The sequence below is a fragment of the Myripristis murdjan genome, chromosome 24 (assembly GCF_902150065.1).
Source record: "Myripristis murdjan chromosome 24, fMyrMur1.1, whole genome shotgun sequence".
NCBI lineage: Eukaryota > Metazoa > Chordata > Actinopteri > Holocentriformes > Holocentridae > Myripristis > Myripristis murdjan.
Window position 1 is genome coordinate 33,205,925 of NC_044003.1, and position 20,528 is coordinate 33,226,452.

Consider the following 20,528-nt stretch of genomic DNA (forward strand, 5'->3'; position numbering starts at 1 on the left):
ATTCAAAAACAGAGAAAACTAGCATCTAAAGACACCCACATTCTCTCCTGGAGACCTTTTTCATATCCATACCGTCTCCCATTACTCCACACTGTGGAGACAGACTTCAGAAGTAAAGCAATCCAATGCATTTTCAGATTCAAAGACGGTGAAACCCACATTACAGACAGAGTTAAGGTACTGCAGAGCACAATCGGCCCTCCCAACACACACACACACACACACAAACACACAAAGTCCAGTGACGTTAAGTCTTATCGTGGGTTTTCAGTTAAGTAGACATGCTGGCTAGATGCACACAGCTGATCATTCAGGGTGGGAATCACTGTGTTACTCGCGATACGATAATATCATGATAGTTTACCCGCTACGATAACGGTATCACAATGCAGGCAATTCTGCAATATGCAATATATTGTAACATAATCAGCTGTGACACATCATAACATCTGTAACTTAAGAAGAAAAAATACCCTTGGAAAGGCAAAATAGTTTTTCACTGTGCAAATTAAGTTGAAAACTATAATATCTATACTTGGCACAAAAGTATCGATAACGTCTAACAACAGCAAGTATCGCAATATACTGCATTTTCACCCCCACCACACCTACCAGTCATGCAGGGAAGAGCACAATTATAAGGTGGTTAATTTAGCAATGTTTCAGCAAAAGTTTTTTTTTTTTTTTTTTTGCCTTTGTCCTTTTTGCTGGTGTTACTCAAAGTCACCCATCAAATCCAAGCTAACAGAAGTAGTTGCAGTTACATTTTTTGTTGAGAATTCAAGACTATTCACAGTGTGTGAATGATAGAAAACAAACAGATTTTTTTGGTGAAATATTCCTTTAAGTAACAAGTAACAGATTTATTACTTCCTTTAACTCAGTAGACGAAGAGGCTGGCAACATAGCTGAAGTCTATAACAACAACAAAACAAAAATGACCCTACTTAGGTCAATGTCATGACACTGTTGCTGACAAGGTGCTACTGTGGCAATATCAGGTGTTGTTTTTTGGCACCAACAATCATTGTTATGACTTTGAACAAGGTTGTGTTCTGTCCTCAAATGTAGCAGGGCTTCTGTTGAAATTAAAATGTTTTGATAGATAATGACAGCACTGAGAAAGCTTTTCTGTCACAAAGCATTATCAGAGAGCAAAGTGAGGGGGAAGGGAGAAGGGGAGCAGATAGGGGAGGGATCTCGTGTTAGGGCTTTGTCAGCAGTTCTACATGCTTCAGTGTGCTTTGTGATACCACTAATAGTGGGGCGGCTTAGCTCAATATATCACAACAATCGTTCATTTTGTGATAAAAGCACCAAATTTGGTAGATGTGTTGGTGGATATATTTCAAACAAATCTGGATATTGGGCCATCACAAAAGCGCCCCCTAGTGGCCATAGCAGGCATTTGATTTGTTAAAATGAATAAAAATATAAAAATGATTCATTAAAATATTTAAAAAATGTAAATACACATTAAATTAAGAAAAAATACAGTTATACACACTCAGTTTCTCAAACACTTTCTGCCCCCCCCACCACAACCACCACTGCAAGCCAGCTAGCCAACGAGCTGGCTAGCATATATTCAGGACCGAAAATTGAAAAAAGCCCCTTAGAAAACAACATGGTAGGCATTTTTGAGGAAAAGCACTTTATCTGTTGTTTCTGTATGATTATTTAATGCTGAATCCATTTCGGCTGTATGCCAAGCTGTAAAAGTTACAATTTAGTCATAATTATTGATTAATTAGCATAATTATCGATTAGTCGCCCAAAGTCAGAAATGGCTATCAGTTTCCTATTTGTCAATATTCTATATATGATTGTTTGGTATCATTGTAAAGGGGACCTTCTCAGCTTTCATTTAAGCCCATGGGTGTCTCTTTCTGACAAACACAGAGGTCACATAACCTCCTTAAATCATAAATTACACACATTTTCCCACATTTTTCGTCTAAACTATATAGTTTCTTTTATCCCTGTGGGATCAAGGGATATCAAGGACCCAAAAGACAACAACCACAATACCTAATGGACTTTGAGGATTCAGGAAATGTATGATATACCCATACTATTTCTTTGTGAGAGGTTATTGTGAGCCTTAAAATAGCAGTAATCGACTCAGGCCCATTCACCTCCATTCATTCTTTGGACCAGCATTACGTAAAAACAACCTCACCAATTGTTTACTGTAGATATAATGATATTATTACTAATACAAATGTAATAATTAAAGGCCAGGTAGACATTTTTCATCAATTTAATTAATTAGTAAAAATTAACTGAACGTGGCCACTAATTATTACAAATATGGATGATAATGATTGGATCAAAACAGTAGTGCATTACAATTTTTTTGTGATCACATTTTTTCTTCTTCAGTGCATTACATATTCATGCAAAGGTCACTTGACTTTCGGCACTGACAAGACCTGCTGGAATGTGTTTAGGCAGCCCAGTGATCTACTCAACAGGCTTGGTGAAGGTCCGGAGGTGAATGACTCCACCATCATGGATGCAGAAGTGTTCTTCTGCAAATTATATGGTGCAGTCAACACAAACATCATCACTGAAGTCTGTTTGGACATGTTTGTCAAGAGCATGACCATAGAGAGACTGCCAACCACCAGAGATGCTCTGAACTTTCACATCCAGCGTGTTCACTTCCAGACTTTGGTCTGGCGGCAGGCCCACTTGCAGTACCCGGTGCTCCCACCCCCTGAAAATATGGGATGGAAGATGGAGGACAATGCGCTTGTTCCTGAACTCATGTCACTGCCTGCAGTTCCAGATGCCTGTGAGGAGCTAGTGACCTGTGGCTGCACAACTGGATGCCAAACCCATGCACTACATCTTGTCAGTGCCGAAAGTCAAGTGACCTTTGCATGAATATGTAATGCACTGAAGAAGAAAAAAAAATGTGATCACAAAAAACTTGTAATGCACTACTGTTTTGATCCAATCATTATCATCCATATTTGTAATAATTAGTGGCCACGTTCAGTTAATTTTTACTAATTAATTAAATTGCTGAAAAATGTCTACCTGGCCTTTGATTATTATTACATTTGATTATTATTACATTTGTATTAGTAATAATATCATTATATCTACAGTAAACAATTGGTGAGGTCATTTTTATGTAATGCTGGTCCAAAGAATGAATGGAGGTGAATGGGCCTGAGTCAATTACTGCTATTTTAAGGCTCACAATAACCTCTCACAAAGAAATAGTATGGGTATATCATACATTTCCTGAATCCTCAAAGTCCATTAGGTATTGTGGTTGTTGTCTTTTGGGTCCTTGATATCCCTTGATCCCACAGGGATAAAAGAAACTATATAGTTTAGGCGAAAAATGTGGGAAAATGTGTGTAATTTATGGTTTAAGGAGGTCATGTGACCTCTGTGTTTGTCAGAAAGAGACACCCATGGGCTTAAATGAAAGCTGAGAAGGTCCCCTTTACAATGATACCAAACATCATATATAGAATATTGACAAATAGGAAACTGATAGCCATTTCTGACTTTGGGCGACTAATCGATAATTATGCTAATTAATCAATAATTATGACTAAATTGTAACTTTTACAGCTTGGCATACAGCAGAAATGGATTCAGCATTAAATAATCATACAGAAACAACAGATAAAGTGCTTTTCCTCAAAAATGCCTACCATGTTGTTTTCTAAGGGGCTTTTTCAATTTTCGGTCCTGACTATATGCTAGCCAGCTCGTTGGCTAGCTGGCTTGCAGTGGTGGTTGTGGTGGGGGGGGCAGAAAGTGTTTGAGAAACTGAGTGTGTATAACTGTATTTTTTCTTAATTTAATGTGTATTTACATTTTTTAAATATTTTAATGAATCATTTTTATATTTTTATTCATTTTAACAAGTCAAATGCCTGCTATGGCCACTAGGGGGCGCTTTTGTGATGGCCCAATATCCAGATTTGTTTGAAATATATCCACCAACACATCTACCAAATTTGGTGCTTTTATCACAAAATGAACGATAGTTTAGCTATGCCGCCCCACTATAACTGCAAACTGCATGGTTTGTACTTTGTGTAACCATGTCTTCTAGAGCTAATCTCTTACCTGCAGCCATCAGGTCCTGACAATGTATGTAGGAGGCCTTGAAGTCCAGAAACTGGAGGGCTTGCTCTGCCAGCAGGGTCAACACTTGGCCCTTCCGCATGGCCTCATCATCTCCTAGAAACCCACCAACCCACGCACACATACATACACAACACACACACACACACAGACAAAAGTGTGCAATCTTTTAAGAAATAATTCCTTGATCTTGAGAAATGAGTGTCAACAACCCAGGGCCCAACACACTTAACAACAAATCTCAGAATCCTGCATATCACTCATCACATCTGTTTTAATAAATCTTTTATTAAATCTCCATCTTAACACACTTTGTCTCTCATGCTTTCTCGCTCTTCATCTCTCTCTCTCTCTCCCCGTCACACACACAAACACACACAGGCACAAGGCTGGAACCCAAGGACATCTAAATACATTAGCTGCGCAGCAGATGGGGCCTGAGACTAAGTATTAATCGACGTCTATCATAAATGAGATAAGTGGAGTGTCTGTTTTAATCTCAAACAGGGAAAATGAAATTGAAAAAAATGCTCTTGGCCTTCTCGCCAAATAGGGGAAAATCTCAGTTTGACATCTTTGTGGCAGTGAGGCTGTTGTTCGTGTTAACATTCCTGTGGTGGCTGAGGACAATCTTTGATCTCTGCCCAACCTCAATAAACAAAAAGGAGAAGACAGGGTGATCAAAAGAGCGATGGGCAGAAACAACCCTTCTGAACAAACCTGTACATTAAAGATCAAAGTAAGGGGGTGAGATATAGAGATGGGTTGATGTTGGATTGAACTAAATGTGGGGTGTGTGTGATGTGTGTGTGTGTGTGTGTGCTTGTGAGACATTGAGTACGTTTACATGCACACCATATTCCGGTTCGGGTCAATATTCCGGCTAAGGTAACTGCGCCGCGGCAACTGGAATATTCCGTTTACATGTTACTTGGCATGCCCCCGTGTTTCGGCGTATTCCACTCTCTTACGTAATGCGACACTCAGCCGCGGGGGGCAGCAGCGTCTGGTCTGCCGGAAATACAGACGAAGAAGCCTTCTTCTTTTTCTTCTGTAGCTAGTTCTATGTTTTCTCCCATCGATATCCTCCATGATATTTAAGTCTTTCATTAGTTGAAGGCAGACTGCAGTCTCCAGGCTCTTGCTGCTGTTCTCCATGTCGTTTTCCCCGCTTGCAGGTAACCATAGCAACAAAGATGCCACAGAATTCCTTGCAGGTCGAGCATGCGCAGTTGTGACTGAATATTCAATATTTAATATTTAATATTGGTGGTTGCCATGGCAGCGCGCATAGACGCAGCGGCTACAGCTCTCCACTCTCGGTGCGTATTATATGTTTTTGTAAGTGTGAACGGTTGTGTTTTTAGCTTAAAACACCACCTTATGCTGGGCAATGTACGCGTACAGTTGTCAGCACCTTTTGAGCTTGGGATTGTGCTGCGAGGTACCATTTTTCGTCGGACTTTAATCGCTACCAGGACATTCCGGAGGATGCCGTTAGAACACCGGGGTCTCCGTGGATAGTTCTTCCCAGTGACAAGTCCAGGAGGAAACGTAAACAAGCAAAGGAAACAACAGTTATCAGGACCTTTTGAGCTTGGGATTGCGCTGCGGGATGCCAATTTCACCGGACTTTCGTCGCTGCCAGGACATTCCGGAGGACGCCGAGGCTGCAGGGCCGGCGCGTTGACACAGCTGAAAGGACAGCCCTTTGGGCCGCCGCCTCCCAGCATTTTCCAGCGCCAGGTCCATGGCGAACACGGGATGACGAACTGTGCTTGCACATCCAACAAGTGTTTCCGTGACTGTTGCATTTTTTCTGATATCAGAGACATGGCTGCAGCCATCTATTACTGGACTTGGCTATTCAACTAGCAAGATGCACGACGCTTTCTATTCTCCCCTGCACCGAAAGGACTGAGCCCTAATTTCGTTGCATTATTATACGTATATGATTGTGCAATGACAATAAAAATCTATCTATCTATCTATCTATCTATATTCCGGTTCGGGGCATTTTCCGACTAAAGTGTTTACATGCCCCAATATTCCGGTTGGAACAGGCATATGCCAGGGATCTTATTCGGAATTCTCTCCAACCGGAATATGACCTTAATCGGGTTCAGTGCGTGTTTACATGACACGTGCGCAACCGGAATATTGCGAATATTCCGGTTAATACAGGAATAAGGTGTGCATGTAAACGTGCTCAATGAGAAAGGAGATGGATGTTTACTGCAAGAGGGAAAGAGGTGTTGGTCAAATATTTTTTTTTAGAATGACTGGCAACAGCATGTCCTCAGTGTAGAAGAGGTGTGCTTGTGTGTGTGTCAGCACACCCACACACTCAACCTGTCTTGCTCTAGATCCAACATTTTCATCAAAACACTCTTTGGCCCTACATCAAGCAGGTATAAATCAGAAAATTTGGTGATCCAACTTCATCTGTGGTTGTCAGATCAATCAAAGGAAGTGGTGAAAAAGTGAGGGATGTCCGAGAAAATAATACACATGAAGTCAGTGCAATTAGATTTTTATGCAGTGCCATGATACTTATTGAATCAGGCAGAGGAAAAAATTCTTTCCCCTAACAGCACGTCTAACTTTGTTATACAGAATATTTCTGTAGACCGCGGTAGGAACTGAACTCTTGGGGGATTTTAACGGGTGCAATGATGTTACCCCCGTTAAATATTCACAACTGAGCCCTGGAGCTGTGTGCCCTTCAAAAGTGGGGGACTTGAAGGGCACACAGACTTTTGCACACAGACTTTTGCTTTTGTTTTCCAATTACTCGAGCAGTGTTGATGGAGGGGGTAGGTTAGTTATTGATGACATTAATGAACCAGATTTTTTTTCCAGGCTCAAAATTTCTTAATCCCTCATAACCTAATGGTACTGCAATATTAGTTAACATATATTTCTGTTTATCAAGGTTACACTCCAAATGATATTGCCATTCAGTTTGTCTCAGCAGAGAAACTAAAACGAGTGCAGATTCATTGCCTAACAGGTGTAATGAATTATGGCTTTTGCTGCTATTAACAAGCTTTTTCTCTTGGAAGCATTAAGTCTTATTTGAAACCCACAGTAGAGATAGAGAAAGTAGAGAAACATCAGCATCACAGCAACCAAAACAAATACTAACAATACTTACTTGGAAGGTTGTTAATTTAACTGGGTCAATAGCACAAATACTAATATTGCATGGGAGGCACTGCATCTTAAAACCATTCAATGTATTTGACATTTGTACTTTAATGAAGTTAATGTTAACCATAAACAAACTGCAGCCTTTGTGACTTTTTGTGAATTCACTGTACTACTGTAAAAGATTTTTATCATCTTGGACAGCAAACATTGGTGTGTTTTCTACTTGAGCTGACACAGTTTACAGGTTGCAACACCCAAAAGGAGATATCAGAACCAACAAAAACATCCAACGTGTCCATTTGAAACTACTATTAGGAGGCTGATGGTATTACTTTTTTTTTTTTTTTTTTTTTTTGCAATTTTCTTTTTATTGAACATTATAGCATACATTCTGCATACAACTGGTACACAATAATAGAAATTTTTGTCTTTTTTTTTTTTCTTTCTCAAACATGACCCTTAAGAAGGAAAGGATAACCTCCTCGGTCCTTTACTCTCAATCAAAATAATAAATGACCGTACCTTGTCATGTATACAAATAAAATCACGCCCAGGACATAATGGTTATTTACCTTCTACCATATATTAGGACCGGTTAAGCTAACAGAATTTTACTATGTTACCAGTGTAGCAAATTCAGCAACATAAAATTTAAGAAAACAAAACAAAAACAAACAAAACAAAATAGAATATATATATATATATATATATATATATATATATATATATACACACACACACACACACACACACACACATATATATATATATATATATATATATATATCTATATAAAATTTAAAAATGGAAACCAGAACAACAACAACAACAATAAAAATTATATCAACTTCTGTAGCTATGAACTCGGGGTTCTTTTCCACAATGTACATCTCAGATAAAATCTGACCTAATTGGTTTTATGTACTCTATCCAGTTTTCCCAAATTCTTTTAAATCTATCTGCCTCCAGTCTCAAAGAAAAAGTTAGCTTTTCCATCACATACATATTGTGTATTACCTCAACGCGAGGTACCTCACTCTTCATCCATTTTCTGGTAATTGCTTTTTTGCTTGCAATCAGCATTATTCTATAAATATGTTAGTCTCCAAATCTTGTAAAATTTATGTCCAGTTTCCCCAAGTATAATACTTCAAATAATAATAATATAATACTTCAAGTTCCATCTTCAGTATTTTATCCATACACTTCTTACGCTCCTGCCAGTAGCTGGCAATGAAGGGACAAACCCAGAACATGTGGAAATGGTCAGCTTCATCAGCTCCACATAATCTCCAACACTTTGTGTCATGATACTTTGTCTGTGCTGGTGTTCTAAAAAATCTTATAATGTTCTTCCACCCATGTTCTCTCCATGATAAGGAGCAAGTTGTTTTCCACTGCTGTTCATTTATTTCTTCCCATTCGTCCACCGATATGACAATATTTGCCTCCCTCTCCCACCTCCCTTTTATATACACCGTGTCATTTCGCTTTAAGTCTTCCAGTCCCTTATAAAAATTTGAAATTAGCTTTTTCCCCAGTTTAGATTCATATACTGAGGTGAACATCTTAATGACTTCTAACCCCCTCCCCTCAGTGGTTCCCCTTACTGCTTGCTGTAGATAATGCCTTAGTTGCATGTATCTGTATTGATCCAGATTTGTTAAATTATATTGGTCTTTTATCTCTTGAAAACTTTTAATCCCCTTCTTACTCAAGAGCTCCCAGAATATCGTAGGTCCCCGTTCCCAATTTTTAAAATTCTTATCTGTTCTATTTGGTGTGAATTCGGAATCATACCAAATCCATCTTAATAGTCTACCTTGTATTCTCAAGTCATTTTTCACAATTAAATCAAACCAAAGCTTCAGTGATACATCCAACCAAGGGTTTGTCCCTTCTCTAATGTGTTTTCTCAAGTTACTGTCCCCTATTATAGCCTGTATAGGAACCCCATCTGTTGTGCTGGCCTCAATTTCTTTCCATCTTGCTGAGTATGAGGGATTGTATACACTCAATAATATTTTTATTTGTGCAGCTTGATAATAACTCTTCAGGCATGGAAGTGCTAGCCCTCCTATATATTTAGGTAACTGCAGTGTCCTGTACTTGATCCTCGGTCTCTGCCCCTGCCAGATATATCTGGAGATCATTTTATCCCATTCCCTAAATTCATTTTCTGTTATCTCCACCGGTAGACTCTGGAACAGGTACAGAAGCCTTGGCAGTACATTCATTTTAATCACCTCCACTCTTTGTGTAATGCTCATATAGGGCATCAAATTCCATCTGCTAATATCAAATTTAATTCTGTTAAGCAACGGATCGTAGTTGATGGATTTTAATTGTCCTACATCTTGAGGTAGATGAACTCCCAAATATTTTATTGATTTTAAGTCCCAGTTGTGGTTTGTATATTTATTTTATAGCCCGAAAGTTGACCATAGTCTGTAAGGGTTGTCATCAGTGTAGGAAAGGACGTATTTGGGCTCGACAAATATAATAAAACATCATCTGCAAATAACGCTATTTTCTGTACCCCTCCCCCCATGTCTATACCTGTTAAATTTTCACTTTGTTTTATCCAAGTGCTCAGGGGTTCCAGAAAAATGGCAAAGAGAAGAGGACTCACTGAGCAGCCCTGACAACAGCCTTGTTCTAATGTGATAAACCTTGAAAGACTCTCACTGATCCTGAACCTAGCTGTCGGTTTATTATACAGGGCCTGTATGACCTTAATAAAAGTTTCATGGAAATGAAAGCGCTCCAGCACTCTGTATAGGAACTCACACCCGACGGAGTCGAATGCTTTTTCCACATCTATTCCCACCACCACAGTCTTTATCTTATTTTTAATTACGTGATGCAATACATGTAGTATGCGCCTAATATTGTCTTGTGTCTGTCTTTGTTTTATAAATCCCGTCTGGTCTAAGTGAATTATTTCTGGCAGAATAATTTCTAAACGTCTGGCTAAAATGGCTGTAAACAGTCTGTAGTCTTGATTAAGGACACTTACAGGTCTATAACTGGAGCATTCCTGTTCATCCTTCCCCTCTTTCGGAATTACCGAAATAATGGCTTCTCTCCATGAATGAGGAATTTCTCCCTCCTTCAACACCCAGTTAAATGCCTTCCGCAGAAGAGGGATTAATGTTACCTTAAGTGATCTCTACCATTCTGCAGTGTACCAGTCTGCTCCTGGGGACTTGTTGGCCTTCAGATTTAAGATTGCTTTACTTATTTCCTCATCTGTAATTTCAGCAGTTAACGCCTCGTTCTGTTCTTCTGTTACTCTTGGTAAATTTAAGTCCTCTAAAAATTTGTCCATCTGGGTTTTACAACTAGCTTTCGGTTGAGCATATAGATTTTTATAATAAGCTTCAAAGCACTTTCGAATTTCCTCTGTTTTGTCCACTATTGTTCTTGTATATTGGTCCCTTATTTTGTAAATATTATTTTATGCCTGCTGTTTTTTCAGTTTATATGCCAGCAGTTTTGTTGACTTACCACCCACTTCATAATATGTTTGTTTTATGAATAATAGGGTTTTTTTTTGGATCTCCTGCGCATAAATCTCATTTATCTCTGCTCTCTTTTTTTTAATTTCTTGATTTATGTGCCCTTGCCCTCTGTCTTTATGCTCTCTTTCTAACCTTTTCAGATTTTAGTGTGTCAAGTTTCAACTGTCTTACCTTTTTTAAATATGCTGATTTGGCTATTATCTTTCCTCTCATTACCCGCGTCCCACAGCACAGATGGGGACACCTCACCATTATCATTCTTCTCTATATACACTACTCACAAAAAGTTAAGGATATTCGGCGTTTGGGTGAAATTTCAGGATGAACCTAAAATGCATTATAACCTTTACAGGTGAACTTAATGTGACCTTCTGTAAACTTTTGAATGCACATGTCCAACTGTTCAATGTTTCAGTACTTTTTGCACAAGTTGCTGTTCTCTAACAAGGAGTTTAACGGCAAAATTCACATCAGGTGTTTGATGCTCCAGCTCATCGAGGTCGTATCATAAGGGAATGGCTGCTGGAGACTGGGGTACCTCAAATGGAGTGGCCTGCACTTTCTCAGACCTGAATCCCATAGAAAACCTATGGGATCAGCTGAGTCGCCGTGTAGAGGCTCGGAGCTCTGTACCCCAGAACCTCAATGTCCTGAGGGCCGCCCTTCAAGAAGAGTGGGATGCCATTTTGTTGTGGTATATCCACCACTGTTGTTGGCTTTTGTTTCAAGAAATTGTTTGAGATGAGGAAATCACCAGTGTATGCTTCTACTTAAATGCCCTACTTTCATGATATAATATCACTGTAGTGTGAACTTTTTATATTTTCCATAAATTTCACCCAAAAGCCAAATATCCCTAACTTTTTGTGAGTAGTGTATGTCTTAAGTTCCTTCACTATTTCTTCCTTTGTGTGTCCCTTTAATATATTTGAATTTAATCTCCAGATTGTTGTTTTTTTCTCACTCACCAGACATAATGTTAAATAAAGGAGACTGTGGTCTGATAGATCCATTACTCCTATATCACACTTTTCGACTTTATGCCTCTCTTTATGATACATCAAGAAATAATCGATCCTCAAGTATATGTTATGTGGTGATGAGTAGTAAGTATAGTCCTTACTTGCGGGATTCAGATCCCTCCATACATCTACAATTCCCAATTCAGACATCAGACCATTTATTTTTTTTACAAATTGCACTTTTTTGTGTACCACCTGCTGAGGAGTCTAGCTGTGAGTTAAGTCTTCAAATCGCTACCAGTAATCATGATACCCTCCGCCTCCGACGTCATCAGATCAAACATCTGTCTTTAAAATCTCCAATCTGAGCCTGGTGGGGCATAAATGTTGAGGAAAGTTACCACCTCTCCCTCTAGTTTCCCCTTAACCATGATGAACCTTCCCTCTTTGTCCCCTGTCACAGATATTTTTTCAAATGAAATCTTCCCCAAAATTAAAAAAGCCACCCCTCTCCGGTGACCTGATTTGTAGGAGGCAGAAAATGCCTTAACCATTCCTCTTAAGCTTTGCATGTTCCTTTTCTGTTAGGTGGGTCTCCTGTAATAATATTACCCCAACTCTTTCTTTTTTCATCTTACTTATTATCTTACTCCTTTTGGTTGGGTTGAGTACGCCATTTACATTATATGAGGCTACTTTAATACAGTTTTTGGAAGTTGTCTTTTTTCTTTCTGTTCCTCCTACCTTATCTTTCTCCTCTCCTCCCTTTCACATTTACCCCTTTTGCTACAGGAACAATAATGAACATTAAACAACGTATAACAAAATTTTAACTTAAATACCTTGTAACAAAATACCAAACGAACTTCCTTAGGTGAGGTCTGATTATAGACCTTCTTTGAGCTCTGATGTTCAGTCCGCTCTGAGGGTTGTCCTCTACTCCCGTGAGGGAGGGGGCCCTCGCTGATAAAATCAGCATCGTTCATGAGACCACAACAGCTTTAAGTGCTACCCCGACTGCCTTAGCTTGTGAGGATATAAACAAGTCAAACAGTCTAACCCTAACCCTAACCCTAACCCAAAATCCGTGTAAAACGCTGCAGTCCCAAATAGAGTCACATGCTTCTCACCTCAGTTTTCCTGATAGGCTTAGGATATTTCCTGGAAACAGTCTAATCTTCACCTTGAGTGTTGTGGTATCCCGGTCTCTCCTGAAGGCTTGCAGTTTCTGTTTGTACCCCTGCTGTATCTCCGTTGTCCCGTGTCCATTCTTCGCACAGCACGCCGTCCACATTAAGGCCTCCTCCACCGTGTTGTAAATGCGTGTCTCTCCCTCGTAGAAGACCCGGAGTCTCGCTGGAAACGGCGTCTGGAAGCGTATATTCTTATCTCTTAGTACCTTCTTCACCTCTGTGTATTCTTTGCGTTTCCTCAAAATTTCCGGTGCACAGTCGTGGTCTAGAAACACCTTCCTCCCCTCATACATGAGGCCCTTTTTTGCCACCCAATCTTGTTAAGTTCTTCTTTACTCCAGAAACTTTGTAACTTCATCACAATAGATCTCAGCGGGGAGTCCTTGGGAGGTTGCGAGACTAGCGCCCAGTGGGCTCTTTCAATCTTCAGCTCAAATGATGGAGATAAGTCCAGGTTCTCCCTAAGGAGATTTTTGACGAAAGTGGTCATAAATTGGGTATTACCCTCTGCTCCTTCCTTCACCCCGTGGATCCGGATGTTCTCCCTCCTCGAGCGGCCCTCCAAATCCATCATTCTGGTCTCAATCTGCTTCTGCAGCTCCATGAGCTCCAAAGTGGCTTCCTCCAGATTCTGCGTACGCTCCTCCGTTTCCACGATCCGCTTTTCGGCGTCATCTATTCTGTTGTTTGTCTTCTTGATATCTTCTTTGATTTGTTTCAGGTTTTCAAAATTCTCCCGGCGGATCTCTCTTATCTTTTGTAAGATTGTTTCCAGGTTTGCCATGTTTTTAGCATGTCGTTGTGTTTCTTCTCTCTCTTGGCTCGGTTGCATTGCTAGCTTGGCTTTCACTCTCTCACCTGTTGACTCTGCTAGCTCTTCAGCTACTCCGGCTAACTCGTCTGCTAGCTTAGCTGGCTCGTTATCTTGCTCGAGGTTCAAATCCGCGTTTTCACTCGACTTTCGATTTTTCCCTCTGGTCTTAATCATCGCCCTTACCACCACTCTCTCACAATTATTCTCACTTTCTCAAACAAATAGGTTTATAGGGCCTTATTAATCTCAATGTTGGGGAGCTCCCTTTTTATGCTGCCGCCATGTTGGCGGCAGCATAAAAGGCCAGAAGTCTGGCTGATGGTATTTCATAGTTGTCAATTCGTATTTAGGGGAAATCCAAAATGACATAAATGCAACATTAAGAGAGAGGGTGGGCAGGGGAGGATGTACAAACAGAGAGTTTAGCCTTGAGACATCAATGGAGGGAGAGAGGGACAGAGAGAAAGAAACAGGAAGAGATTTTTCTTGAAGAACTGAAATCAGTTAACCAAGAGCACACAAGAACTGTCTGTAACTTGCCTGCCAAGACTTACCGGTGTGTAGGACAGTGCATAAATAGCCAAACCTTTTTTTATGTTTGTGTAGATTTGCAGTACACTGAACAATAACCAATTAAATATTGTGTTACACCAAGTCCTTTCCCAGGCAACGCTAACCATTGGAGTTGAAAGTCTATCCTGAAGTCCAATTTCATGGTTAAATCACTGGCCTGAGGATACAACCATCCCCCTCTATGTGGCATGGCCGCGTCACAGCCAAACCCTTTCAAATATTTTCTACAAGTGAAACACAGGCAGACACTATAAACGAGACATCACATGAAAAAATAGACTTTAACTCTGAGGTAGCTAAATCACAATTACAAAGGCAGCTACACAGGTGAATCATATTAAGTAGAATGCCAATTAGCAGCATCTGTCAGTTTTCACAGAGGTATGATGATCAACACTTTGATCTGTGAGTTTTCAAAGAAACATGAGGTAATTGATATGGTCTCAAAGAGGCCAAATATTTAGTGCCCAGATCCCAGGTGCAACAGTCATAAAAACTGCATATTATTTGATGTTGCTATGGGAACAGTGTGAGAAATCATAACAACACCTGCCAACTTTATTTGACAAAAAGGGACAGGGAAGTTGAAGGTCATCAACAGGGATTTCAAAGACCATCTATTGAGCAACATTAAACTATGGCCTAAAAAATGGCCTAAAGAGGGGGGCGCCACGGTAGCACACCGGACAAAAGCGCATACCACGTGTCAAGGCTGAGTCCTGATCGCACCCTGCCTCCCCCGTCTCTCTCCACCATGACTGAAAATAATCTTTAAAAAAATGACCTAAAGAAGAACTACATCACACATAAGTGACAATTTCAACAACCATATCTAATCTGCATCTAAAGCTGATGCCTTTCCTGCTGTAAGGAGTGGACACAGAGGACAGGCACTGAGCTCGCCTTGACCAGAAAAAAAAAGGTTTAGAGAACACACAGGATAATTGTGTGCAGGGAATGAAATTAGCTTGCTCTTTCACAATGTGTACAAGCTCAAGTGGATTTCCACTGGCAACCTGCAATAAAGTTGCATCTAGTGCGAGAGCTTTATGTGCACTTTCAGTAAGTATTCACGCACAATGTGGTGTCATTTCCTTGCTGGGCTCATTCTCACATAAAGGACCATATGGGAGCTATTCTGACTTCCTGTCAATAGTCATGATCAGTGACGGGATTAACATGTTGCAAAGTAGCATGTTGCTGTGTTTAGATTACTTTCTCCTGCAATGTACAGGATAACATTTTTATTTTAAGTAATCACATTACAAGTATTATTCTAATAAAAAATGAAAAAAAGGTCCCCACTGTATTATCGTTACTCAGAGATAAAATGCAGTCATTGTAATATTTTATGTCCCACATAATGTGCCACTAAATGAAAATCGCAGGAAGAAAACCAACCTCAACTTTCAAAGCAACTGTGTTGCTTTGAAAACCTTTGGTCATCATCAGTAATTTCAAATAAAAGCTGCACTGATAGTTATGGTTTTCTGCCTTTATTTCTCCCATTCTCTTTTTGCTTCATTGTATGTACTTTGGGTTGGCTTGTCCTGTCTGAGCCACTGTAGCAAAACGGAGATGCAAGATGGCAGCCCTTGTAGCCCATGGGGTGCAATCTGTTCTGTTTCTATACACTAAAAAATAAAAGGCATGTTCATTAATATATCATTTCTGTCTTCAACTCAGTTAAAATCCTGCACACTGTTCCTTTAAGTCACGTTCATACAATGAAGGTAAGTGGTTTAGCTTAGTTTAGGTGCATGTCAAGGTGAATAACAAGCACTCCCTGTTTATGCTCCATGGTACAATGTTCAGCGAATTGTATCCCTTAACTATACTTGAATTCTGCCCCTGGAACAAACAGTCCCATTCAAGTGCACAAATTATAATGAATAGCAAGCATTTATGTAACCGATTTTTGTCACCAACAGATATAACCCCAACTACTGATGAGATGTCAAAATAGGGCCAGTATGGGCTCTTAAATTTTGTCATGGAAATAAAATCATAAAGGATATTAGTTTCTTGGATGTTAGCATCAAAAATATCTTTAACAAGCTACAAGTTATGCAAGTCTTTCAAAAGGGTTTGCCACAGTAAAAACAAAACAACACAGGGCGAGATACACAAAATAAAAACCATACATACACCGGTGAACACATGAAGTACAAAAGTTAAAATATTAATGAAAAAAGAAGGGAGAAACAGGTATGTTTAGAGATGTATTGTTGCCACCTGTTGTTTTACAGAGTTGAGCAGTGAAAAGGCAGAGAGAATGAAAGAGAATTTATAGCTATTAGTTTTGGCTGACGGTTGTCTGAGGCAGGACCCAGAGGGAAGGAACTTAATGTGTCATTAGTGTCATTATAGCTACCATGATGGTCACATTTTCACATTCTTAAACACACAACCCATACCATGCACAGTGTGTGTGTGTGTGTGCGTGTGTGTGTGTGTGTGTGCGTGCGTGTGTGTGTGTGTGTGTGTGTGTGTGTGTGTGTGTGTGTGTGTGTGTGTGTGTGTGTGTGTGTGCGTGTGCGTTTGTGTGTACCTGCCACTCGGAGAAGGTAGGCCAGATTCAGAAGTGTAGTGGACTGCTTAAAGGCTGTGGAGCACTGGGCGATGCATTCTTTTATGAGAGATAGACGATCTGACCGCAGACGCACTGAGATGAGGTGGAAGGTGGGGGGTAAGAGACATTTTTGTTGTTAGTCACATTCATATTTATTATTCATTCATTATTCATATTCTCCAGTCTGAAAAAGGCAGCAGAGAAGAGAGAGGAAGGTAGCCTATGGATGTGATCATGACATCAGAAAAATAACAACATGCTCCACTTTGAATCAAATAGTATAAGCTCAAGTTTATCGTGCAATATGCTATATTGTCATAGGGTTTAACCAATGTGTGAGCTGTGAATTGTTTTACAAGGCCAGTTCCTTTCAAAAGGTGAATATGTCATTTTCAAAAGCAGAGATTATGTAGGGCAGGACAATTCAATTATAAATTAAACTGGGCCAGATTTATTTTTTGGTCATGTATCTTACCCAGGCACACAAAATGTACAGAAAGAGAATAAAAAAAGAGCTGCAATCAATGCACAGAATCATAACATTTGGCAATAACTGTAACCAGTTACACACCATCCCTCTCTCCTCTGTCTCCCCTTTGTCTCCCACAGGTACACATAGGTTCAGTCACACACACACACACACACACACACACACACACACACACACACACACACACACACACACACACACACACAAAATCCAGGATAAATGAAGGAAAGCTGCTGTAGCTCTCTCTTGGTCTGTGCATGACCACACCAGGGTGATATGACTCTGATCCTAAGATGCAATTGGACTCTACACTAGACATGGGACAATATTAAAATTTTATGTCACGATTATCCAGGGCAAAATCATTGTGATTAACAATATCACATAATAATCATCAAAATATGCTTACAACTTTGAAAATGTCACTAAAACATACTGGAATCACTTAACAGAAAATTTTGTTGGGAAACAATTACTTTTATTGCACTTTTTTTTAAGTGAACATCCATTTAAGTAGAAATAACATGAATTATCTTAAAGACATGAATTACTCTTTAACAAAAAAGGTCCAACTGGCATTGTGGTGGAAAAAAATTATACTACTGTTTTTGGAAACCCTTAAATTAAAATTACAATTAATATTAATATAAAATAACCTGAACAACACTGAGGAACTTTTCAGTCACTTAACAATACTGCTAGCCTTGTGGCTTGGAAAGTGAAAAATGTTCAAATCCTTGATCCTTTTCAGGGTGGATTTAAGTGTAAAAATGTCAAAACATTAGTTTTCTCAGGCTTAAGTTTTGCTTGATGAGGTGTGAGAATGTTCCCACTAGCACCAAAAACGTGCTCAGAAGGAATACTCGCTTCTGGTATGTGCAAAAGCCTTCGTGCCACCCAGGAAAGGTGAGGCATCTCTCCTGAATGACCACTCCACCACAGCAGTGAGGTTCTTTGAGGTTGGTGCATATGCAGCCTGTTTCTGTAGAGTCTCTGTTATTGTGTTATTGCCCAGCAGTCTCTTATGGTTCTTTAGTCTGAAAAATATACTTAAATGAAAATAAATGAAACTTTACACTTGATTTTTTTTTTATTGTGGGAGCTTGATAATTTAGTTTTTCCAAATCAACTTTGCTTTGATTTATAGGCTGTACAATTCTAAACATTAAATTTAAAGAATGCTGTGTATTTATTGCACAATCAAGGCCAATAAATTTGTTAAAAAGAAAACAAAACAAAATTGAAAATCACAGCAGTCAATATCTGGTATGACCACCATTTGCCTGGACACAGGCTGTTCAACGCCTTCTCGAGCGCACCAGACATCTGATATTGATATTGTCCTGGGGGATGTTCTACCACTCCTGCCTCTAACTCCTGCCGATTTGTTGGATTTGGAGTGCGTCTGGATACACATCGTCCCAGCTGATCCCAGAGATGCTCAATGGGTGGCAGATGAGGTGAAAAGGCTGGCCATGGGAGAACATCAATGTTGTTTTGTTCCAGGAAGGCTGTAGTGACAAGCAGTGTGGGAACGTGCATTATTCTGTTGCAGGATCCGGATTTCTGGGTGGTCATTGTGGAAGGGCAGGTAGGTCGTCTCTAGCACCTCATTGATGTAGCGTCTGGCCGTCAGAGTGCCGTCAATGATCACCAAGGGCATTCTGTGATCAGCAGAGATGCCAGCCCACACCATTACACCGGTTCCACCCCATCGGTCATGCTGGCATACACAGCATTCTGCATGCCTCTCACCAGGTCGGTGCTACACTCTCTGACATCCATCATTCCGGTAGAGGCAAAACCTGGACTCATCAGTGAACAACACCTTCCTCCAGCATGCCTGGGTCCAGTTAGAGTGACGTTGGGCCCACTGAAGTCGATTTTCATGACAAACTGGCATCAGGACATTCCCAACTGCTGGCCTTCTGGATCTCAGGTTGCTTGGATGGAGCTGACAGCAGACTGTACTGGCACTAATGTGTGGCTGGTTCCTGCCAGGTGTTTCTGCAGCAGTCTGTGTGGCTCTACAAGACCTGTCACGCAGATGCTGCAACACAATGTGACAATCATCAGCAGGGAGCGTCACTCATTCTCGTCCTGGACGTGGACGATCAGTCACAGTGCCAGTCTGTTGATGCCACCCTCTCAGGTTGATGATCATGGGTGCACAACAGCCCATTCTTCTGGCCACATCACGAGCCAAGAGACCTACCTCCAGCAGACCCAAGGCACGGTGATGTTGATTCTCGGATAATCTCGGCATGGCGTCATTCTTGAGGTCTGATTATTTTTCACTTTTGGGGGCATTTTATAGACAATATCAGTCCCAGGATTATAAGTGCAGGATTGGCAGTGACCACTGAGGAAAATCACCTGATCCATTTTTCAGCCAATCACACGGCAGCATACCGAGGGGGTCAAAAATGGTCACAATTCAGTGGTCATCAACATGCCTTGAGTTACAATTAACTCAGCCAGAGATCATTGCTCAAATAAGTATTTATAAAAAACAACAAAAGAAAAATAAGTGTAAAATTTTCATTGATGCTGAGTGTAATAGACATATTAATATAAAGCATAAACTGACCCAATAAAATCAATGACTTTAGTTTACAACTTATATTATTTAATTAGGTACTCACTAATCCAAGACACCTTCTTTACTTATATTCACTGTTTGTATGGATTTGTAAAGTGAAATAGGAGGCAGACTCAAGAGGCTTGATTGACATCCCACAGGTGAACACTTATTTACAAGTGCAACCATAAAATGTGCAATGACAAGAAAAAAAACTCCAAGAAATACTATTTACAAAGGTTGCTGAGGATAAATCACTCAGAATCAAATTCCGTCAAAGTTATTAGCTTAAGCCCTGGCCTCCACAATGCCTCACCCTCGCTTCCTCCTGGCGTCTCCCAGAAGACTGAATATATAGAGGCATACCGCTTGTTAACCTGTATGCGGCCCCAACCAACCTCACTACAGGGGTGGGCAAACAAAACATCTTAAACACAACACTGAAAAAACATACCTCATAATTATTACAGGAAACTCAAATTTCCTACTGCACTCAAACATATCATCCACTACTGTTTCCTGGATCAAGCGCAAAGCATAAACTAAA

At 40.1% G+C, this 20,528-nt stretch overlaps 1 protein-coding gene across 1 annotated transcript in view; it reads right to left on the reverse strand.

Moving 5' to 3' along the window:
• Positions 1 to 20,528, reverse strand: part of nbas (NBAS subunit of NRZ tethering complex) — a 409,584-nt gene that overhangs the window by 224,307 nt on the left and 164,749 nt on the right. Inside the window, 2 exon segments of the mRNA XM_030047740.1 lie at positions 4,102 to 4,215; positions 16,890 to 17,003. Coding sequence (XP_029903600.1) covers positions 4,102 to 4,215; positions 16,890 to 17,003 — 228 coding nt within the window.